The sequence below is a fragment of the Batrachochytrium dendrobatidis genome, assembly GCF_000203795.2.
Source record: "Batrachochytrium dendrobatidis JAM81 unplaced genomic scaffold BATDEscaffold_3, whole genome shotgun sequence".
Lineage (NCBI taxonomy): Eukaryota > Fungi > Chytridiomycota > Chytridiomycetes > Rhizophydiales > Batrachochytrium > Batrachochytrium dendrobatidis.
Genome location: NW_006281101.1, coordinates 180,493 through 203,768, shown reverse-complemented (window position 1 = coordinate 203,768; position 23,276 = coordinate 180,493). Strand labels below are relative to the sequence as shown.

General features: G+C 40.0%; 7 protein-coding genes across 7 annotated transcripts; 3 read left to right on the top strand and 4 right to left on the bottom strand.

The window, feature by feature from the left end:
* Positions 1 to 129: 129 nt before the first annotated feature.
* BATDEDRAFT_23265 (uncharacterized protein) lies at positions 130 to 3,525 on the top strand (the record flags this gene model as incomplete). The annotated part of the gene is made up of 14 exons (XM_006677173.1): positions 130 to 180; positions 596 to 735; positions 805 to 906; positions 975 to 1,257; positions 1,379 to 1,530; positions 1,611 to 1,696; positions 1,783 to 1,833; positions 1,901 to 2,025; positions 2,110 to 2,268; positions 2,352 to 2,394; positions 2,465 to 2,710; positions 2,784 to 2,828; positions 2,920 to 3,014; positions 3,100 to 3,525. The coding sequence occupies 14 exons, from the start codon at positions 130 to 132 to the stop codon at positions 3,523 to 3,525; spliced, it is 2,004 nt and encodes a 667-aa protein (XP_006677236.1).
* Positions 3,526 to 3,976: 451 nt separating this feature from the next.
* On the top strand, positions 3,977 to 6,135 carry BATDEDRAFT_86757 (uncharacterized protein; the record flags this gene model as incomplete). The annotated part of the gene is made up of 11 exons (XM_006677547.1): positions 3,977 to 4,076; positions 4,168 to 4,320; positions 4,405 to 4,522; positions 4,590 to 4,668; positions 4,744 to 4,989; positions 5,070 to 5,097; positions 5,159 to 5,266; positions 5,362 to 5,579; positions 5,659 to 5,691; positions 5,791 to 5,893; positions 5,988 to 6,135. 11 exons carry the CDS (start codon positions 3,977 to 3,979, stop codon positions 6,035 to 6,037), a joined length of 1,236 nt encoding a protein of 411 aa, XP_006677610.1. The 3' UTR covers positions 6,038 to 6,135.
* BATDEDRAFT_86758 (transcriptional regulator SPT3) lies at positions 6,112 to 7,276 on the bottom strand (the record flags this gene model as incomplete). The annotated part of the gene is made up of 4 exons (XM_006677440.1): positions 6,112 to 6,453; positions 6,543 to 6,810; positions 6,897 to 7,092; positions 7,190 to 7,276. The coding sequence occupies 4 exons, from the start codon at positions 7,274 to 7,276 to the stop codon at positions 6,141 to 6,143; spliced, it is 864 nt and encodes a 287-aa protein (XP_006677503.1). The 3' UTR covers positions 6,112 to 6,140.
* A 666-nt stretch (positions 7,277 to 7,942) lies between these two features.
* On the bottom strand, positions 7,943 to 9,727 carry BATDEDRAFT_10061 (uncharacterized protein; the record flags this gene model as incomplete). The annotated part of the gene is made up of 1 exon (XM_006677077.1): positions 7,943 to 9,727. The coding sequence occupies one exon, from the start codon at positions 9,725 to 9,727 to the stop codon at positions 7,943 to 7,945; it is 1,785 nt and encodes a 594-aa protein (XP_006677140.1).
* A 3,266-nt stretch (positions 9,728 to 12,993) lies between these two features.
* Positions 12,994 to 18,862, bottom strand: BATDEDRAFT_29606 (DNA-directed RNA polymerase III core subunit RET1; the record flags this gene model as incomplete). Its single annotated transcript, XM_006677305.1, has 9 exons — positions 12,994 to 14,524; positions 14,573 to 15,053; position 16,460; positions 16,516 to 16,891; positions 16,996 to 17,387; positions 17,466 to 17,695; positions 17,767 to 18,038; positions 18,140 to 18,294; positions 18,797 to 18,862. 9 exons carry the CDS (start codon positions 18,860 to 18,862, stop codon positions 12,994 to 12,996), a joined length of 3,504 nt encoding a protein of 1,167 aa, XP_006677368.1.
* A 645-nt stretch (positions 18,863 to 19,507) lies between these two features.
* On the top strand, positions 19,508 to 21,416 carry BATDEDRAFT_23260 (uncharacterized protein; the record flags this gene model as incomplete). Its single annotated transcript, XM_006677172.1, has 4 exons — positions 19,508 to 20,018; positions 20,145 to 20,373; positions 20,439 to 20,553; positions 20,619 to 21,416. 4 exons carry the CDS (start codon positions 19,508 to 19,510, stop codon positions 21,414 to 21,416), a joined length of 1,653 nt encoding a protein of 550 aa, XP_006677235.1.
* Positions 21,417 to 21,770: 354 nt separating this feature from the next.
* BATDEDRAFT_87218 (uncharacterized protein) lies at positions 21,771 to 22,952 on the bottom strand (the record flags this gene model as incomplete). Its single annotated transcript, XM_006677439.1, has 3 exons — positions 21,771 to 22,422; positions 22,485 to 22,692; positions 22,763 to 22,952. The coding sequence occupies 3 exons, from the start codon at positions 22,950 to 22,952 to the stop codon at positions 21,771 to 21,773; spliced, it is 1,050 nt and encodes a 349-aa protein (XP_006677502.1).
* Positions 22,953 to 23,276: the final 324 nt, after the last annotated feature.

Sequence of the window (23,276 nt, the reverse complement as noted above, 5' to 3'; positions counted from 1 at the left end):
GAATGAAATCACATTTTATTATTACATGTTCAGACTGAATGCAAAGCAATACAAATCTGTTGATTTGAACTTGAATTTCGGTCAAAGTGATTTTTATCATTTCAACTCAATCTAATAATCTGATTTGACATGGACGACGGACAGGATTCTTCTGACATGGCATCCCCAGCAGACACTGTGGTGAGAACTGTTGATATCATTTAATTCACAGTAGTTACTGTTTAAATCACTTGAACAACTCTGCAGCTGCTCTGAACGGTTCTTTGCATCGTTTGAACTGCTATTGATGATTCTTGGTACTTGTCTGGATATACTTTCAGTTGCCTATGAAACTTTATGAATAGTAGCACTGCAATCTCTAGGAAATTCCATGTATTTCAATCCAACTCTTTATTGAAACAATGACAGTTTGGTAGTGCGTTGGCTGCTCTACGCTTCATATATGTCGTATGACCACTCTGCGCATCTACACTACTCCAAACACATCTCCTTTGGCTTCTTCTAGTTTTATCTTCGAGTGGTGATTGAATTGGCTCTGATTGATCCTAATTCCATAATGCAACTAATCATATCTTGCTATTCATGACTTGAACAGGATGATGCTTCGCCAGAACTCTTGCCTACATCAGATTGGGCTCCCATGATTATCGGGGTTTTGGGTAGAATTTCTCAACAGCTTGGAAACATTGAGCAACGACTTTTTACATTGGAGGAAAATAGTGGCATGGGCGTGGGGTAAGCAAACAACGAATCGCTTTAAATCATCAAATCCTCATTTGGTTAATTCCATTTTGCTGTGATTAGATCCTCAGATATACTCGGCATTCCAAAACCAATTATACCTCCAATTACTCCTGCAGATTTAGAGGCTGCTGTTGCAAGTGCGCAACCAGGGAAAAGGAAAAGGTATCGATCTACACGTCATGAGTTGTATTATACCACCTCACTGTACTCATACGCTTTTGTATCAATAGAGCCTGTGCTACACTATTTGATGAGCGTATGATTGGAGTGGTGTCTGCGGATCCAATATCAAAAAGACATCTTTTGTTTCAGTTACTGTTGATTAGTACATCGCAAGCAGATCCAAGAGCTGTCGGAACAAGCAATGCATTCGAATTGGAAACCCCGTTGAAAAAACTATGTTCTGACAACATCAAACGAATCAGAAAAGAAATATCTACCAGCAAGTTGGAGGGCCGATTGGATACACTATTCCTCGAAGCCGCAAATTCAAATATTGTGCAACACATGCAAGTCAAATAGCTTATTTTTATATATGTTGATGTACTGTTGACCTAATTCAAGTTCTTGAAACCGTGTTGCCAGTGTGAGCAATTTCGATCTTCCCACATCATGCATGACTCCATTTAAACAGTATCGTGCAAATTCTCTTGATACCAGTGCAATTGGAAACTTTTCATGTGCCTTCCTGGCTCGCCATTTTGTATGGCCACTTTTATTACGATGGATTGAAGACAGGAAAATGTCTGATGTTCTAGTGTCAACATTTACTCGTGAATATGGAAAGTAAGAAATATGTCGTTTGATGTGAATGGGATAGTTGTCTAAATCTTGCTGTTTATTTTTGATATGGGTAATGGATCTAGTCTTTTTCACAAGGTATATACTGCAGTCAAAAATAGCATGAGACCTCTGGCTGGTGCATCCACATCCAATGATGACATTACAATTGGTAATGAGAAGCTGGTTCTGAATGTGTTGCATTGGTTTAAAGCATTTTGTATTTGTTTGACAGTATTTCTGAACTACTGTATCTAGGTGGTCAACACGGGCTGGGACTGATGGGTGGAGCTGATACTCCTCAATTAGGTTAGTCGGTTTTGATATGACTTGGATATTGTAGATGCTATTTAAAGTACCAACTCTATCCATATAGGACGATGGTTTCAACAACGCGTTCCAGTATACGATACTGGAAATTCTATTTCAACCGATCCAGTATCTTTGTCAGTAATCTACCATTCATCTCAGCAGCTATATACATTGGCAAACATGCCTACAGTAAGTTATAATCATGCGCTACATCTACTTTTTTAGCATTGGAATATTTTAATTTATTTGTGGTTATTCCTATATACAAAACAGCTGGACATGAAATCATTGGCACTGGCATCTGCAATTGCTCATTCATCAAATATAGATTCCATTACTCCGCATCTCCTTGTACATCGTCGCAATATCAAGTCGTGCTTTTTCGAGTTTGCAGCTAGAATGTTGCAAGGAGTCAAAACTTTTGATGATTTGGTAAGAGTGCTTTGGTTGCAAATATATATCCAAAAGAAAATATGCCGTTCTTACTGTTGGATATATACTGTACCTTGTATTAGGTGCTTGCGACTGCCCAGACACTCCAGTTTCCTCCACATGGAGGTAGGTTGAATGTTGATCAAGAGTGCATAGTTTTGGCAGCATATGTCAGTTACTAACTACATTTAAATAGAAAATTCGCTTGGAAAAGCATTTAATTCACTAGATATTGGAGAATATGATCATTTGGAACAAGAGGTTGGATCTGCTCAATTTTTTTATTGGCAAGTGGTGAGGCTTTTGTTGAAAGAGCCTCTAGATTTGATGGCAACTACAGAATACCCCATCGTCAATGAAGTCATGGATGGCTATAGCTCTGATATAGCATTTGTTTCGTTTATACATATGCTCATGGTGCTGCTAATGACACCAAATAGTGGTAAGGGAGTCTTTGGTTTGTTTTATATGATCAATCTAGACTAATCAACTCTTGTTCGTGTTTGATCTATTAGATACAAAATATCCTAAAGTAGCAAGTCTGTGGTTGAAAATTAAAAGTAAGATTGTGTCAAATGTTTGATATAATACATGTTTATCGATACTGATGACTGAATCATGCATCCATAACTATACATGTTGGTTTTAAAGAGGTACTTGGGCTTACCAACGAAGCCTTGACTATGGGCCCAGGTTTGAATGCAAAGGAAGGTCTTGTTTTTGGCACACCACTGATCAACTTTCAGGTATGTGAGTCGCTCATGACTAATCAAGATTTCATTGTGTTTGCTGATACGGTTTAAAATGCGGTTATACATTTTAAATATATAGCTCCAAAACCCACTCGATGCTTCTGTGGCAATTGCAGCAGCAGCATCAGCGGTTGCAACTACGATTGTGCAAAAAAAGGCAGGTGTAGAAAAACCCACAAAGACAGCATCAGCAGGAAAAGGCAAATCAAATGCAGCAGCATCAATCACAGATCCAGAGTCTAATTCAAAAACACGAAAAAGCAAGCAACTTAAAAACGCTACAACCAAGGCTCAAACTGAAACTATTCTGGATGCAGGTGACGAGCCTACTTTATTAAGATCAGCAACTCGAAGTAAACCAACCAAATCCCTGAAAGGAGCGCATATAAATGGAGGCAATTGGCAAGCAAAACACGACGCCGAGCACGATCATACAGAAGTGGATTCTAGCGCAAAAACAACAGATGAGCTTCAACCCAAAACTTTTAAACGATCTAGGAAATAAATAGATGCTCATTTTTTCAGGCATCATATAATAATTGTTATACCGCTGTTTTGGTTTGTAATTGATTGAAAGCGACGAATTTATTATACAGTAATGTATTGTTTGTCTTGCATGTTATTCATCTGTATTTTTCAGTACATTTAAAGTCCAATAGTTTATTCATTACTCTCGAGTTGTTTTTTAAATGTTTCTTGAATCGTAACATTGATCTACAGTGCACAAAACTGTCCATATCACACATACTACAAACCTCAATATTAGTGATATTACTATATAATTAATCATATTCTATCTATTGATCATGACTAGATTGATAGTAATTTGTTTCAGTTTAATAGCATATTTGACCACTTTTTAGTCCAAGCAAAATAGAGAAATTGCTGCAAGACATGAAAATGTTGCAAGTTGAGTGAATACCCTTATCAACATATTACACTGTTGCTACTCGATCATGCTAAGTCCCTTCAGAACTACAATCAAAACAGGACAGCTAGTCCGATCTGTTTTTTCACAGCAACGTCGTTCCATGGCATTGGCATCAGTTGTGAATTGTAAGCTGGATGGGGTTGAAATCCGATCACTTTAGCTGGATTTGATCGAGTGTTTGGCTTATAGTTGTGAATGCACTTTATTGATCTGTAGGGTCGAATGGATTGGGAGAAGAGACTAAAGAGTATCAGTTGGTTGCAAGAAGCTTTGCGGACAAGGAGCTCGCACCCAACATGACCCACTGGGATGAAACAGAAACGTTTCCTAGGGAAGCATTGTCCAAGGCAGCTCGTCTTGGGTTTGGAGGTCATTGAATGGTTTCAAGCATAACTTGTTGTTTTATACTCTTGGATTGCATGTCATATTGATTTGGATGAATCTTGGTATTAGCCATCTACTGCAAGGACGATTTTGGCGGTACTGGGCTGGGTCGTCTGGACTCTTCAGTTATTTTTGAAGCCCTTTCAACTGGGTGTGTAAGCACTACTGCCTATCTCAGCATTCACAAGTATGTATTCATCTGCTAGTTATCTTTATCAATTGGTTTTCTAGTTTAACCTTTTGCATGTAACTAGCATGTGTGCATGGATGATTGATACTTTTGGAAACACTGCTCAGCGTGAAAAGTACATGCCTTTGCTTGCATCGATGGAAGTGAGTTATTGAAAGACTGTCCAGATTCGTGTATTTCTATCAATGATCGTAGCTCATCTTTTGTGTTGAATCTAGAAACTGGCATCGTATTGTCTTACTGAGCCAGGTGCTGGATCTGATGCTGGATCACTGGCTACATCTGCTGTCAAAAAAGGTGATCATTACATTCTGAATGGATCCAAAGCATTCATTTCTGGTGCTGGTGATACCGATGTCTATGTCATCATGGCTCGTACTGGTGGCCCAGGACCAAAAGGAATTTCTTGTTTTATCGTTGAAAAAGGAACTCCTGGACTCAGTTTTGGAAAAAAGGAAAAAAAGGTTTAATCATGGCATACTGTATATTGCTAATATGCTATTTTATTCAACGTGTTGGTATTTTCTATGGTGATTCAATTTAGGTTGGATGGAACTCGCAGCCAACCAGAGGTAGTTGAATGTGAAGGTTGATGTAGCCCTGATATGGAAATTAATCCAATCTGTTTATTAGCTGTTATCCTCGAGGATTGTGCAATTCCTGCCGCCAATCTTGTTGGAAAAGAAGGACAAGGTTTTGGCATTGCTATGCGTGGTCTCAATGGTGGACGCATTAATATCGGTGAGTTTACAATCATTTGATTGTGTTTATGATTAGATTATTTAAATCGTCAATACACTCAACTCACTCTTTGTTGTTGTGGCGTCTGATATCAGCTTCGTGCAGTTTAGGTGGTGCACAAGCTGCATTGGAAACCACTGTGGACTACGTCACTATTCGCCAACAGTTCAACAAGCCTTTGTCTGCAAATCAAACTGTCCAGTTTAAACTTGCAGAAATGGCTACCTCACTGGAATCCTCTCGTCTACTTGTTCGTGAAGCAGCGCGTCTCGTGGATGAAAATGCTGCATCCGCACCAGCTTGGTGTGCCATGGTACTGTTACATTATTTTATTATTGAGCCACCACATGTTGTGTTGGACAGATTTACCTATACATAACACATCTTTGTAGGCTAAACTGCATGCCACTGACAGCTGTTTCACGGTATGCCATGCACTCTATTTCACATCTTTTGGTTGTCTGATTATATCAACCTTGCATAAAACAAGAATGCTAATCTAGTTTTTGAATAATGCACAAAAGATTGCCAACGATGCACTTCAGCTTCATGGCGGATATGGATATCTCAAAGAATACAAGGTGCAGCAATACGTTCGTGATCTTCGCGTTCATCAGATTCTCGAAGGTATCTATTGATTTTAATTTATAAAATTGGCAGACTAGAGTGTCGGCAATCTGTAGACTAAATGCATGCTATATGTATCTACACAAATGAATAGGTACAAACCAGGTCATGCGCCTCGTTATATCTCGTGAGCTACTAAAATAGCCGCTCGACAATGCAAAGCAACCATGCCATGAATGAAGCATTTCTACCATTTTTTGAATAAAGAATATGCTTAACGTTTCATTGCTACTATAAAACAATGAGTTTATATCAAGCATAAACGACGATGGCGGACTTTGCCACCAAAGTTACTTAGAGGCATAGATGCTGCCTGCAATCTCCGAAATGCTTCTTGGATATGAGCTGGCTGTAGAGGTGTTCGTACATCACTAGGTTTATCAAATAAAAACACATCCATTGTTGCCATACCGCGATTGGATCTCAGCTCTTCTAGTTTCTTTTCACGATCCCACTCCTTCTTTACTGCGAGCCCTGTTTCTGTGATTTTACTAACAATCTCGTATGCAAGAAATCCCATGATATCAAGCACATCCGAAGGTGCCTTGTTTTCATAGTATCTAAGCCCAATGTCATAGCCCATCAGTATCATGGTAAGTGGAATTTCTGTACAGTCGCACTCAGTCCTGAACCTTGACATGCAACTTACTTTGCCATCTCGCACCACTCACGAAAACGCTTCACTTTTTTAAATGTAAAAGAGGCCTGCCGACATTCTGAGTAGTACATATACTCTTCCTTGGTCATGGTGCTTGTAATACTGTCTGCAAGACGAAGACGCGCTGCTTGATCTTCGTAGGCTTGACGATCTTCATCGTCTGCTTCATCATCGTCATCATCGCTTAGGATATTCGTATATGCATTGAGGTAATCCCATGAAAATTTTACCTTCATTTTCCTGACTTTGGCAGTTTTATCTATAGTCGACATTGGGTTTAATCCCATGTGTTCAATACAATGAATCTATTCAAGCAAATCAAATCTGTTCAGAATCAGCCATTACCTTGATCGTCCATAATTTCTTCTTCAACAGGTGGACCTTCTTTGTTATCTTTTACATTTTTTCGTACATCCTTCCAGCTTAAAAACGTGCGAAGTCGATTGACTTTGGGACGATCATGTCTTATTAGAAATATGATATCTTCAGTGCTCAAGAATCGTGAACCTCGTTTGGCAGCTTGCTGAACCGCTAAAGTGATCTAATACCATCATCCAAATATCAACATTCGTATGGCTATCATACCAAAGATTTGGTGGTGTAGAGTTGAAAAAGCGGGATGAAGAAAGCAAACTTACAGTTTCAATCATTTGATTACGAACGATTTCTTCAACAAGAACAACAGTTTCCTCATTGGGTTCAGATAGCTCACCAAAAACGTACATCATCTGTTTGATTCAATCCACCACCACCACCATCAAGTGGGTTAGCACACACTCTGTAGGATTCGCATAGATTGATGGATATCCTTCAGATTGGTCTTTGCAAAGGGTTGAAATGGCGTGATAACTTACCTGCTGAATCTCTTGCTGGTATACTGGTTTCTATACATGCAACGTATCGGTATAGAGAATCAGTTTAGGAAGAGTTGGCATATCAGTCAAATTCATATCAGTTTTAGTTGCTTGGCCACGATAAACAGTATGCAGTGGTGGAGTGTATGTAGACGGTATGTGGACAGAAACTCAATACCAAATAAATGAAAAATGCATTCATATCATCAGTATTCATCAGCAAGCTGCAGCAAGACACCCACCAATTTAGATGCCATGATTGCGACCAAGTATTTCTGATGTTGGAAATCATCATCAAATCTTTCGCGTCCTCAGGTATAAAGTATAGTTGAAACGAGTTTACTTTCAATCTGGCATCACACATTCTCCACACAGTTTACACGCAGCGTATAGTTTAAATAATTTATTATCCTATATTTAGACCAAGTAAAATAGCAGTCTAGTGTGTTTATAAGCGAAAGCTAAAAGAGGTTTGATTCTTGCAGTGCAAGATAAAGTGTGATTCTGGAAACAGACATGCTTGAGAAAATGCATTGTCTAGCTTGGATGCATGCCTCTGTTGTTGCTATTGTTTCTATTTAAAGGAGAAACATTGCGTATTTGATCTGGAAAATGACCCTGCGCTCCATTGCGATATCCAGCTGGCGGCCCGTTTTGAAGCATAGCTGGTCGCTGCCCTTGTTGTCGAATAATAACCCAATCTTTCCACCGCAATTCCTTGATACCATTGGCATCAAACCTGCCTGGTCCTGCCGCATTCTTCTCTTTGTACATACTTTCTCTATGATCATGCAATTGTCTAGTAGATCCCCAAGTAAAGTCGTCAAAGTGCCAAAACGCGTATAAAGGCAAAACAAACTGCCAGAGGGGCAATGCAGCCATATACAACGCAAACCAAAAAAACTGCTCGATACGTCGACTTGTAATTAAAACTAATGTAGGCGGAAGACAGATCATCGATACGATAAATAGAATGGCAATGAGGGATGTTGCTTTTGTGACAATCGACAGCACAATCACGTATACGAGCAAAAGAACTGCCACAGGCATTACTACGGTTCCAATGAGTTCCAGAAAAATAATGCCTTGCATGCTTAGACAGAGTGTACCGCAAAGTGTATTAACCATAAGTAGTTCTAAAAGGTTGTGAACAGTAGAGTTGATCCATCTGCGGCGTTGAGATAAGAGTACTTTGAATGTGGTTGGTACGGTCGTTTGACAAACCGCAAGAGGAGTATATACAAGACTGCGTCGGGGAAATAGTTTAAGCAAAAGACAAGTCAAGTATCGATCTTCGCCAAGAAGTAGTAAATTCTTTTTATGAAGAGTATCAACCACGTTTTCAGAATAGTAGTCAATGAGTGACGTGTGAGCTAGAATGGGTATATTAACGCCAGTAGCTGAAGGAACCGTGATGCGATACATTGAAAAGCAGCCAGGAAGACATGTCACTGAACCCAAGGCAGACTCGAACGCCTTACTGTAGTGATGGGAAATGTAGTACTCGTATACCTGGATCATGGTGATCCATGATTCAAACTTGTTGGAAATTGTAGTTTCACCACATGCAGCAATAATACGAGAATCTGCAGTCATGCAGCTGACAAGGCGAGTAATGCTATTTGGAGCAATCGACGTGTCGGCATCAATCATCAATACGACTTCGTAGTTTGCAGGATGCACTCCTGTGATTTTCCACAGCTTGTAAAAAAGTTCAAACTCCAATTCAGTCATGCGTCCATTGGAAATGACGGTTGATAAAAAACTCATAAGCAAAACTTGAGAATCACGCTTTCCTCGACAGCCTGGTTTTAGTAGCATGTTTTGTGGCAAACGTTCTTCTTCAGTACCCACTTTGATGATAAGAATTATAGGAACTCGTTTGGATAGCATTTCCTGGTTCTTTGGCATTGGTTGTTGGTTATCACGACGTTTTGGATCGGGTTTGGCACGGAGTGAGGAATGTGCATACCATCCAGCATATACTCGAGCATAGTTTTTACGTTTCTTTCCCTCTCCAATAGACACGTAGCTATACGCATTTGGTTTGCCATTCCTGTCGACTTCATGAAGAAATCGGCGATCTATTTCCATCATGTCTATCAAGTACTCGTGTGTCATTTTTTGATTTCCAGCTCCTTTGACCATACCATCAGCCACAACCAAAATAGTCTTGTGCGACACGGGATAGTCTGTAGTTACGATCGAGTCGAGAGTGTTGGTCAGCGAGGTTTTTGATTCAGAAAAACAAGGCACAAGAATCAATGATCGCAACAGACTGGGTTCGTTGTTGATAGATGGCCCAATAATGTTTGCCTCCATTCGATTGTCGTTGGATTCAATAGAGGCTCTGACAATCACATCAGGATCAGTGTAGAGTTTTGTAGAATTATTTCTATATAGATTAGAAGATTCTGATTTTCCATTGCCTTTTTGATTTCCTGTTGCACCAACTTGTGTCTGAGCTGATGTTTTGCCCTGTGATGTTTTGGCAGCAATCGCTCGTGCGCTACCTTCCCGTGGATTATTTCCCATACGCCAGCCAACAGCAGCAGCAAAGTACAGCGCAACAAAAAACTTGACAAGTACAATACTCACCGTGCTAAAAAAGCCTGCATAAATGATAAAAAAAGAAACGTCACATCCCACAGGTGTAGAATCCACAGTCGCAACTTTAAATATCTCTTGTAAGCATTCGGCTTGTTTTTTGTAACCACCGTTTAAAAATGCTCGGGTTGCATCTTGTCCAACATTGGCTTTAACTAGCTTGTAGAATTTTTGTCCTAAAAAGAATGGATTTTCATCTAGTCGATCGATATCAAGCACAGTACTATGGTAGTGTTGAAAATAATGTATCAAGATTAAATGGAGGGTTAAAAGGTTTGATTAAAAACGTTGAAAAATGAAATGTCTAATCAACTGCATCATGGCTAAACATCAGATAAAATCAAATACATACTTGCTGTATACTAGAAGATTATTTCCTTTTTTGATGGTTGAAAAATCAACAAATATCTCGCCAATATATTTTGTAAGACTCATATATTTTCCATAATACGCTGGTTGTTCGTGGCATGCTTCAGAGTATTTTCCGCTATATAAAGCGACATTCAAACCATACGAGTTAAAAACCTGAATTAAAAGAATCTACCAACATATCAATACATAAAACTGCATACCTGCTTGGATTAGGCCATGTGGCAGGTAAGACGCACTTGAATCGTTTATATGAAGGTCCAAGCAAACGCGAACATGCAGAATGTTCAGGTCGAGTAGGGAATAAAAAACTTAGATCGTTGCCAACCATTTCACCATTTTCCACTGGAGGACTCATATTTGGAGTCAGATTTTTGTGATATCTTCCAGGAACAAGCTCATAGGCAGATCCACGAACAGAAAAGTAATTCGTACTTAAAGCTAGTTTTGTGTAGTCGAATCTTGGGGTGTTGGGACAGATCACTAAAGGCATTCCAATAGCAAGGAATGCGACAATGACCATGGTGACCATGATGACAATGCATAAAGTGAGTTTTTCACGAAATGCTTGTCGGATAAGAGAGTTTGGCATGCCGCAACAAGAGAGTATGCAGGAAGGGATGCAGCAAGTGCAAAGGATGGACATATACCGCCATGGATGAACGCGCTGACGATAATTATTGTTGACCCTTTCTTGACGATATGTAGCATCTTCCTTGCCGTAGACTTTGTTGTGCAAATCGTGATTACGACCTCTTCTGAGCAGCGAGCTATTATTGTGCGGGTGAGCAACGTAATGAGAGTTTTGTGAACGAATTTGACTAGACTGAGCGGATAGATTTGAATTAGGATGAGAAGGCTTGGATGGATTATAAGCAAATACTTTTTTGCTCAACCACGGATCGGTAGTTTTGGGTGCGTTTTGATACGATTGTGGTAGAAATGCCATGGGCGGAGGCTGAGTGTTAATATGAGTTGATGGTGGAAATGGAGGCGATCGTGACTGGCCATAGTTTGAAATAGGAGGAACAGCAGGTTGCTGAGGTCGAGCAGGCTGTGGATTGTAACTGGAAGTGTCTGAAGGTGCTGAGGGTGCTGCAGGTGCTGCAGGCATGCGCTGACATGGTTGAGATGGCTGAGATGCAGCATTAAACTGACGCCCATTGGCGCCATTGTAGTCGTTTGAAGCGAATGCATTGGCATGACTATGAGAAGTTGTTTGCAACTTCGACATGGGTGGTATATTAACCATTCCAACCAACAATGGAATGAGATTCTCAAGTGGTGAATGATAGTGCTACTGTATAGTTTACGAGTTGATGCGATTGAAATTGTAAATTGCTAAAACAATCAATGATTACTAAAAACGATGAATTGACTGCTAGAACGATGAATTGATTATTAGAACGAAAATCGATGGATTAGAATAATAGTATAAGGATAACGTTGATTGCTGAAAGCGTAACTTGTTTCTTTGGCTTGATGCATGCCAGTCAACTTTAGTGCCATCATGTGTGCCTCTTACCAAGTGGCTGCTGTCGTCACTACAATCACTCAGTCTAGTAAAATTTCAGACCTGCTCACACGAGAGCACCAAAACCTGTTCTTGTACTGGAAATCCATGAATCATACTATTAGTGTGTTGTTACTGACTTTAATGCGATGTTAGTGTCGGGTTTACGAAAGTAAACCATCTGAACTCGTCGACTCGCATTCACGTAAAATAAAACCATTTTTGTATTTATCTTGCAATTGGAGCCTCTATTATGCTCACGAATAAACAATTCAACATTCGTTGCTATTGAAAATTGATTATCTCCTTTATTGAAGCTCAAACTTCTTTTTCGGTGTTTGGAATGGCTTTGTGTCGAGCCATTCCAGACACCAAGTAATTCTCAGCTGGGTTTGGAAAACAATATGGAGTTCTACTTCATGGCATTGTTGTCTGGCAAAAGACATGCTTAACCAGTGAATTCGTAGCCTTATGAAACAGCATGTTGTTTAGAATCAAACGAGTATTAGAAAACATTCCAATACCATTGTTTAGAAAATCTTGGAATATCAAACCACACAGTCTCTCAACCCATCTCTAAACATCCATCATACAAGATTAAACTATAGCTTTGAGCCTGTTCTCTCTTTCAACATTGTAGGATTGTGGATTCATTCGTGTCAATCTAGATGTTGGGTTCGACTTTTGATGTTGTTAATCGAATTACAAACTCATCTTTGTGACCCTAATGTTGGACACGTTTTATTTGAAAACGACAGATTGTACGTCTTGTGAAGACTCTTGTTTTCCATGCTGGCCATCCAGTGTCTATTTGCAATCAAAGAGTTGGAGACTGGACAAGTGGGATTTATTGAAACTAATGTGGTAATCCGTTCAACTGTATTCCATTTTACGTGAATATGACTAGTATTGGCAATAAACATATTTAGTGTTGTATTCATGTGGCACTTGGAACCAAGCCTTTGGTAGTCGGGATAACCGGATATAATTTCTCATGAAATAATCTTGGTAATAGGATCGCAACTTTATTGAATACCTTGAATGTACAAGTGGATTCGACCACAATAGGAAAGTGCGTAAATGGTGCAGAATTAAACTCTTATTTCAAGTCATCGACCTGCACTCTAGGAACAACGTTCATGCTCATTAATTCTTGAAACAGCAGCTTGCATGCATAGGGCATTTTCACAGTTACAACTCCTGATCGCATTTTACAGAATGGACAGTAACCATGCCAAGCACCGATAATACCACATCTGGAGCATACTTCAACGTCATACGCATCTGAGCTATACAAGAGCCGTTCGATGAGCAGCGACGATGCACCGTGACCAATCAAGCAATCTCGCTCCATTTCTCCAACACGCAATCCACCATCGCGAGATCTACCTTCCGTTGGTTGGCGAGTCAGTGTCGCTCTTGGACCACGAGATCGTGCATGCATTTTATCCATCACCATGTGCTTTAGTTTTTGGTAATAGACTGGCCCAAAGAAAATATAGGCTTGGAGGGGCTCGCCTGTTATACCAGATGTCAACATGTCCTTGCCTGAATAACTATACCCGTTTTCAACAAGAATACGTGACATGTCTTCCACTTTACTACCTCCAAAGGCAGTTCCATACTGTACTTGGCCAGCAAAAAGTCCCGCTTTTCCAGCCAGCAATTCAATCATTTTTCCAACCGTCATACGAGAAGGAAAACCATGTGGGTTCATGATCACGTCTGGAACAACACCATTTTCTGAAAACGGCATATCTTCTTGACTGACAATAATACCACACACTCCTTTTTGTCCATGTCGTGATGAAAACTTGTCACCCAGCTCAGGTCGACGAGTCTGGCGAATCAGCACTTTGATCAGTGTTTGATCTTCTTCGTTGGTAGTGAGAAGAACTTGATCAATCACTGCGTCGCCAGGATACTTGAATGACATGGGTGTGTTTTTAAATGGAATCGAAGATGGATCAACAGCTCGACCCAGCATTGGCGCTGATGATTCGTCATCACTTCCACCACCATTGGTTGGAGCGCTAACTCGCGGACTTGTCTCGGTCGGAGTTTGTTTATTAATCACAATTTGGTTGGGATAAACTCGCTCTCCAACCCCGCAGATACCATCATTGTCCAAAATATTGTATCGCTCTTGTACTTGCCCAGTTAATGGATCCAAAACAGGATCGGCTAGTCGATCAAAGGTTTGATTGGGGTACGATTTGATCATTGTAGAAGACTTGCGCATTACCTGGCATCGTCCGTATCCCCGATCTACTGAAGCCTTGTTGAGTACCAACGCATCTTCAATATCATATCCAGAATAAGACATGACTGCAACGGTTGCATTCTGTCCAGCAGGGAGTTTATCAAACCCAATCATTTCAATAGTTCGTGTCCGTACCATTGGATGATGAGGATATACCATTAAATACAAAAGCGTATCAATCCGCGTTAGCTGATTATAGGCAATTGTACCAATGGCTTGCTTACCCATTGCACATTGGTAGGTATTACGGGGAGACTGGTTATGATGAGGGTATGGAATCAGTCCTGCTACAGCTCCTAAAATCGTAAACGGTGCGATTTCCAAATGAGTAGTGTTGGGTTGATCAATCAACACAGAATTGATTTTACTATTTTTAATATTTGAAGGCTGCGTCCATGATATATCTCGTTCATACACAGCAATATCAGAATCGGTCTCTTCGTTTGTATCAAGATACTCTATTTTTCCTTGCGCTATAAGATCATCAAACCGAAGTATACCGTGGATAATACCTCGAATATCCTCTTCAGTGACTTTAGGAATTCCACGTTCAACAATAATCAATGGACGGCATACACGACCACCATCGCTACTAATGTTAATCGTACGCTGTGAAACTGTGCGATATATAGATACAAAAGCACTCGTGCGTCCTGCACGTCGCAGTCGGCGTAAATCACTTACAAACTGCTCGGCATTTCGGTGTACACCCATAATCACACCATTCAAAAACACCAAAAAGGTCTCAGATGTAGCGTACAAGTCAGATCCAGAAACAAGATTGATATCTTCCGTGCCAAGCACAAATGCCAACTTGCGAAGAGAAACATCGTTTGAATCAGTTGTAATATAAGTCATGAGTGCCAAATTTTTAATCAGACCACATGCTTCACCTTCTGGAGTGTCAGAAGGACAGTTGTGTGATACGATAGAATTGGCAAAAAACGAGTGGTTTTGCGAAACAGTGTTGAAATCATACAATCTCTCTGCTGGTGCTTCTTCAATTGAATGGATGGTGACCCATACAAACCGAGGCGATTCTTTATGTACGTACCGATCCTTGAACTCGATCCATGTGATATATTCGTCAGCTGGGGCAGTCGGAATTTCTTTTACATTCAGCATATGAGAGGGATTATGATGTGGCATATTGATTTCTGCTGAAACTGCAGTTTTTGTGCCAAGTCCGGTATGCAACAATTCAAAGGCGTGTTGACATTTGGATCTGTGTTGTTCAATAAAAAATAAACTGCCCTTGATCCACTGCACAGGTGCTGAGCTTTGGCTCGTTTTATTAAAGCAGTAGCGATAGCCAACTTGCTCATAAAAACGCACAAGATTTTCAGCAGTGTTGTCAACGTGTAGATGTACTGCATAGCCAGTCTTTTCAGCAGTAATGTGCTTTTCACTACTTACCGACGAACAAATATTAAGCATGCCTAAAAGAGTTGCGACCTGTTTCAAATACACCACAGTGCTTTCCAAATGATCTGCATCAGTGTGTTGTGTCAGAGCAGACATGGTAGGTTCCCATTTGCCCTCATTACATGAGATAGTAATGTGAGCACCATTTCCGCCAAAAAGAGCACCAAGAAACTCGCGCTTTATGCTAGTTGGTGCGTCCAGTAGCCATTTTGGAAGCAAACAGTATTGATGCTGCTTTTCTGCATCATGTGCACCAAGTGTCTGCAAAAGTGCATTTGCTGTGGGAACTAATGTGATACAAATAGCTTTACCGTTGCTATCGTCACATTTGAACCATTTTTGCTGATCGTCTTGGTATCGCACCCAGTGAGCAGGACTAAAGCCAAGAGCCGTCAAATCTGAATTCACTGCAGTTACATCTTCATCCTTTTCCACGTACAGCTTGCCACTAAAATCACCAGCAGATAACACGAGACCAAATAACCGAGCTACAGATTTGACTTTGGACAGTGGAATAGGCACATCTACCAGGCCAATTTCAGAAAGTTGCTTGGCAAGCTGAGCAGTGGATGCTGTACATACTTCTTTCTCTGATAGAGTAAGTGTCCATTGTTCAGAAGTGCAGTACGCTTGCTGCGGGCTTACTAGTAGCGCATGATGCCCAACAGTCAATTCTTCAACTCTAAGCCATTGCCCAGTCAACCCTCGAGTAGTCTCGTCAATTTTGGCAGCAAACAATGGATGCTCTGGATCAGCCTTGATGACTCGTCCATCATCAAGTGTGATTTTAAGAACCCGTGTAGCATCCTTGGCAAAGTAATGATCAATAAGCGAAGGCGACACCACACCAGTCCGAGGTTCGATTGTCGAAACACACGCTCCGTCGACAAGATCCGTTAGTAGCACAATATCCATGCCATTTCCTAAAACTACCTCGGTATCTCCGCTGAGACAGATCATGCCCCATTGTGATGTCTGCAAACTACGAGGGCCAGCCACTTTTCGAGTTTTTTCAAATTGACTACTTATACGGGTAAGCATACCCAAGGCAGACACATATGAAAGACGAGAAAGAACTTGAGTCACACCAGCTCGCTCCATCTTGAAACGCTTTACGCTCCAGTTTCCAGATGAAATGGCTCGAAACATGCCATCAGTAATAAACCGTGATGTTTGAGACACAGCAGCAGCAGCATCGTATTGTGAGGTTCGGTTAGTTCGTTTCAGCTGAATATCGACAGCTCGCTTGATGGCAGATATCCATGATTTAAACAAATCCTCGAACAAAAGTGACATGAGTTGTCCAGCACTAAAAGTTAGGTGTAATTAATTACATGCTTGTATTCTAGATCACTTTGATGGGATAAAATAAGATTATGGATTAAATCGTCACAAATTTGCGATTGAACTTACAGTTCAAGACGCTTGTTGCCAATAAAATCACGATCGTCGACAATACCACCTTCCTTGACAGCCTGGAGTACTCTTCGAATCATGAGTGCAATATAAATAGCTTTAGGCCGAAAGTTTAAAACACCAGCATCATCTGCTTCTACAGGAACATGTGCAAGAACAGTAGTAGCAAGCAAATCACGAGCTTCTTCCACCCAGTCTCGTCGAATACCGACACGGTTAGTTTTGAAGGTGACTTTGACTTTGGCGCCAATGTATTCTAGAGCTTGACGTTGTGTACTAATTTTCAAAGAAGCACCTTCTTCTAAAGAAGGTGAAAAAAGAGCCAAGTATTTGAGGTCATCACCGCAAATAAGTTCAGCGATTTCACGATCTGATTCAACTCCCATTGCCTAGAAACATATCAACTAATTAGATACTATTGAATCAAATTTAGAATCAAAACATCATCAATCTGATAGAAACCACACCTTCATAATGACAGTGACGGGAACTTCTGCTGTCAGTGAATTGTGTTTGAGGACCATTTTGCCTGTTTTACCACAAGCAACAATTGTTTTACTTTTTTTTTCAAGAGTAGAACTGGTGACGTTGGAACAAATGCAGCCGAATCGATCTGTTTCAACAATAATTCTGTTTCTAGACAACTGCTCTTGGATCAAAATGACCTTTTCTGTTCCACGAATAATAAAATAGCCGCCTAACAATACGATGATGTTATAAAGTAAGAAATGTGTTGATATGTGTGCAATTTAAAAATATGAAACACACCAGGATCCAAGGGACATTCTCCAAGGTCAGCAATTTCATCGGGAGATTTGTTGGTCAAAACGCAGTAGGAACTTTTAAGCATAATCGGCATGCGGCCAATTTCTATATTTCGCTTTACAATAACTTGCTTCCCGCGTACATATTCAATGTCTACGCAAATTGTACCAGCGTAGGTAATATCTCGCAATCTGCATTCTTGTGGGGTGAGTTCATACACTACACCTTTTTGAATATCTTCAGCTTGAGGTGGTTTAATGCGAATATCCAAAAACCTAGTTAATGAGTAGGTGGAAAGTAGTTGGCAAAAACAAAAGATTGGATCAATTTAGTATGCATTGGTTCAATATTAGAGAGATGTACAATTTGACGTTACCGAAGAAAAAAATGCGGATCGATATCAGAATCTACTTTTGCATTAGCTTGGACAATCAATTTGATATCTGTTTCCAAAAAATAGTTGAATGAGTCCAAGTGCTGCTTTACCAGTCCCTTTGTTTGCAAGAATGCAGGCAAGAGCCGCCACTTGTCCTATAAAGTTGAAGAGATTTGTAGCCAATGTGTGAATAAGTTGAATTAAAGCAATAATCATGTGAAATAAAAGTGTATGATAAACAGCCAGTGACATGATTGGTATGAAAACAACGGTTGTATTACTGATACGTGCAATCATTGTTAAACTAGATCGCGAATAGATTCGAGTTTTTAGAATACAAGAGTTTGGCAGCAGTCAAATCCAGTATTTGGATTGCAACGAGTCTAGTGATTGCATAATGTATTGTTATTCAAATGAGAATAGCCTCAGTTTGAGACTATAGTTTGATTTGTGTGTATTGTATGAACATTGTATTTGAAGCAATCCATTCTAATCAACGCAACGAATACCATCTAATTCAAAGCAAAACAATCACTGCAAGAATAGTGTTCCATTTTACAATAAAAGATTCCAGTATGTATTCAAGAATTCATTACAATGGCCTTGTAGTAATATTTGATTATATTCCATATTCAAAAAAACAGGAAAACCCATTACCTCTGCGGTATTAATTGGATCCGTCAGTTTTTTTCCCTCGTAGCGCATATCGTCTCTTCCATGCATGTCGGTAGAAAAAAGAGAGCTTCCTTTTCCCTTTGAAATGGGTTTATGAGTTTGTGCAGGCAACATCATGGCAACAGGACCAGTAGATCGCATCTGAGCTGGGTTCATGACCACAACAGTTTTTTGAAAACAAGAAAAATTGAATTTTGGGAAAAACAGTGAATCGAATCACGTGGATAAGTTTCTATGAAGTTGTAGAACGAATGGATTTACCATGAAATGTAAAACTCATTTGATGCACAGTCGAGACTAAAGTTTTGATTCAAAAAGAGTGATTTATTGATGAATGATTTCAATATGTCTGCAGTAGTGTTATAAAGTGAATTGTTTTGGTTGTATTTGTATACAAAAAGCGTGATGATAGTTTTTTCAAGTGAGATTAGAGTTTGATATAAAAGCAGTGTAATAGTAAAACCATGAAATGGGATTGAATTAGATAGATGAACAGTATAATTTAAGCAGTTTAGAATATTATAAATGAATTGATTCCAAAAACAAGACAATTATTGAATGAATATTGAATGAAACCCAACAGAAATCACTTTGTGAATACTTTGTGAATATGACACCAAAAATGGAATTTCAAGCCAAAACTTTCAGTTTTCAACAAACGCGACGCTCGAGTTATTGTTGGACTCGACTGCAATGCAACCATTCTCGTATGCCTATGTCAGTCTACTGACTACCGAGTCTTACTTGCCTGGTGCTCTTGTTCTTGCTGCTTCCATTCGTCAAACTTCAACTCTTTATCCTTTAGTTATAATTGTTTCTCAAGATCACATCGGACATGCTGCCATTCAAACACTGCTCACTGTTTATGATAAAGTCATTCCCGTTCAGCAATTACTAACCAACAGCAATGACAACTTAAATCTACTCGGAAGACCTGACTTGTTTGCTACCTTCACTAAACTGCATTTATGGAATCCTGATATTCTTCCTTATAGTCGGATTGTGTTTTTGGATGCTGATACCCTGGTACAGCGTAACATCGATTGTCTTTTTCAATACGTTGAGCAAGAGTCTGTTGTCTTTGCTGCTGCTCCTGATGCTGGTTGGCCAGACTGCTTCAATTCTGGTGTCTTTGTCACAAAACCTTGCGCTGTCCTTTTTCATCAATTGCTCGAATACGCTGCCAACAACACTAGTTTTGATGGTGTGTTCATTGCTGCTCATCAAGTTTCGAGTCCATTTTCAACTCGCTTTTATTATAAATTCTATCGTTTACTTTTCCTCAACTCGCTCTGATTGTCATATCTAACCATTTCTTCATATCCCTCAGGAGGTGACCAAGGTCTACTTAATTCGTTCTTCTCATCATGGTCGTGTGAATCTCCTGTTAATCCTCGCACTGGTCGTTTACCCTTCACTTTCAATGTGACTCCATCTGCGTTTTACTCTTATCTGCCTGCTTTTCATCACTATAGTGCCAACATTTCCATTGTACATTTTATTGGATCTACCAAACCATGGAAAATGTCTCGCTTCTTTGATGGCTCCATTATGCCTTTGTACGTATACTTGGATGGATGTTGAATATCACGTTGCTAAATTCTTTTTATACACTCTTGATTAGTGGTGAAATGTCGGATGGAGTCAAGGACCTCATGGCTTCTTGGTGGGCCGTTTTCGACAAGAACGAGCTTCATCTTGTTTTACGCACGTTTAAACTCGATCGTGACTGGTCTCAGGTACATATCATTCTTGATCCATATAAAAAACTAGTGTTTGACTCATTGTTACACTATGTTTATAGTACCAAGTTCCAAACCAAACCCCAGGAATGTTTGAAGCCATCGGGTCGTTTGCTAGTTCTGGCTTTCAAACATCTGCTTTGGGTGCTTTACCAAACTCTGCTTCAGAATTTGGTCGCTATCGCGTGGATTGGAATGATAGAGAGTCTCGTAGTGCCATGGCTGTATCAAGATCTCGTTCCCCTGCAAAACGACGCTCTCGTCATTCAAAGTCTCCTAGACGAGGCGAGAGTTTGTCCAAATCACCAACAAAGCTAAATTCATCTCACGGAAAAAGAACATCTCCTTTAGATTCAAGACTGGGCGGCTCAGGAAAAAATGGCTCTCCCGTCAAATCCGAAGCAGCGTCAGGTTCTCACCAACATGGTGCTGGACATTTGGATGCAATTACTATAGCTAGTGCGACCAAATCCTCAATGAGTTATACCACACCAACAGATGATTTTGCAAACTACCGAGTTTCTTGGAGTCGTCACGAACTTCGTGGTCAGGCTGCTCAACGATCGCCCAAAAGTGATCAAATGAACTCCAAGTCATCCGACTCTGAAAACGACAGTTCTTACTTGATATTTACCAGCGATGAGGCGAGTTCGTCTACTGGCTACTCTTCCACTGCTGATTTAGACTCTCAATTTGAAACCGAGACTTTAAAAATTGTAAACCCCTTGCCTCTTCCACATCATATCCACCACAAACTGGATGCATTGAGTATCAAACCCACCACTCTTGACAATACTGTATCTGATCCGCAGTCTTTGGCAACCTCATCTACTAAAAAAACTGGGGAGAATCGCAAGTAACACGTATGACAGCCACTACAAAGGGTAAGGTGTTGATCAACCCTTTAAGCGTGTTGATTTGACCCGACTTTAATCGTTTATTTCAAGTATAGGTAAACTGCACTGTTTAGCAATACTAGTAATGCTTCAACTGTAGTGGTTCATTTTATTGGTGGTTGGTTTCAAGCTTGATGTTTGTAAAACATAGTACGAATCAATCGAGAGTAAACCATTGTTTTATCGAAATGCATTTCCAATGAACCGATAAACGCTTGCAGTAAGCTATTTTAAGAGTTGTAACAATGATAAAACCAAACGACAAGATATGGATAAAACCCAAACACGATTTGAAAGCAGTTTGAAGAACGGATTTTATTAAAAAAACGAATCTAAAAGTAGTAACAATCCACTTATAGTCAGTAAAACATACAACACCCACCATCGTGGACCACCGAAATACTTTTGCGCGCTTTTCAAATTGTCATTGCCTTTGGCAATGGTTTGGTTTGCTTTTTCAGCATCATCGTAAATGGAATCAATCGTTTCGGATTGTGCTTGGAGATGATGAGCTAGAGTTGATTGCAGTTGAGCGATTTCGTTGAGGGATTGAGTAGCAGTTCGTACTTGAGTTAATGTGGATTCGAGTTGGTCCATCATGGTGGAGTTGTCTTGTTCGAGAGCAGCACGTTCTCCTACAGTGAACGTCATTTGAGACTCATCCTCGTCCATACTGTTGGATGCATAGGGATCGACTGGAAAATCGAATTTGAATGGAGTTGTATTGGTAGTAGATGAATGTTGTGGTGAGGTGTTTTGAGGAGATGAATCAGTTAAAATGGGATCGGATTGAATTAAAGATTCTCGACCCGATCCAGATGAATCCAATCGATTATTTTTAAATCGACCTACGCGAGCCTTGACTGCATTGGGAACAAAACGACTCAAAGACGACGAGCGTGCCTCGGTTGTACGATCAGGAGATTTGGGTAATAACACTTTAAGATGACTTAAATCTTGACGTAGATAACTAGTGGATTAAAACAAGTCAGTACAATAAGGAATTGAATCAACAACATGACAAGATCCAACCTTTCCTGATGACGAATACTTCTTTCAAGTCGATACTCTTGCATGGCTTGTTGGATATTCGATGTTGACATGAGTCGATGCTCCAAAATCCATACTACAGATTCTCGCATGGATTTTAAATGGATTGTTCCAGCAAGTTTTGTTCGAGTTTCAAACATGCTCAAAAACCCAGTTTTTTCATCTGTTTTGTCATTCATTGCATTCGCATCTTTTCATGTTCAAGACCATATTCAAGAGTTAGAATTATAAATTGAGAGTGGATACAATCAAGTAGTTACCTATTAGTTTTGAGAGAGCTTGAATCATAGTCAAACAACCCTTGATGATAGCCTGAATCTGCATGTCAAGCACATCCTTTTTCTCATCAGTCATGAGTGATACTTCCATGGGTGTAGCAGTAGGTAACATGGTGGATGATGGATGCTCTTGAGCATGCAATGCATGCTCGAAAGAAGCTACAGATGCCATGTTGCCCAATTGCAGATAAGGTTTTCTTATAGTGAGAATGTAGTGGTTCAGCCTTGATATATGCGACAACTTAAAGGTCGAGTTAGTGGACTTGAAGTGCAATGACTATCATGACATGAACATTACTATCTTGTTGGCCTGTTGCAGGAAAGGGTCGCTGACATGCTTTGGTTTGAATGGCCGGAGAACATGACTTCCATCTAAACAGAAAGTCAGAGTCAGTCAAGTCACACTAGAAGAGTCTGTCACACTACAAGAGTCAATACTTTCATACCAGAAGAGTCTTTATTTTCTAATGTCTGCTTGCGTAGAGTCTGAACTAAT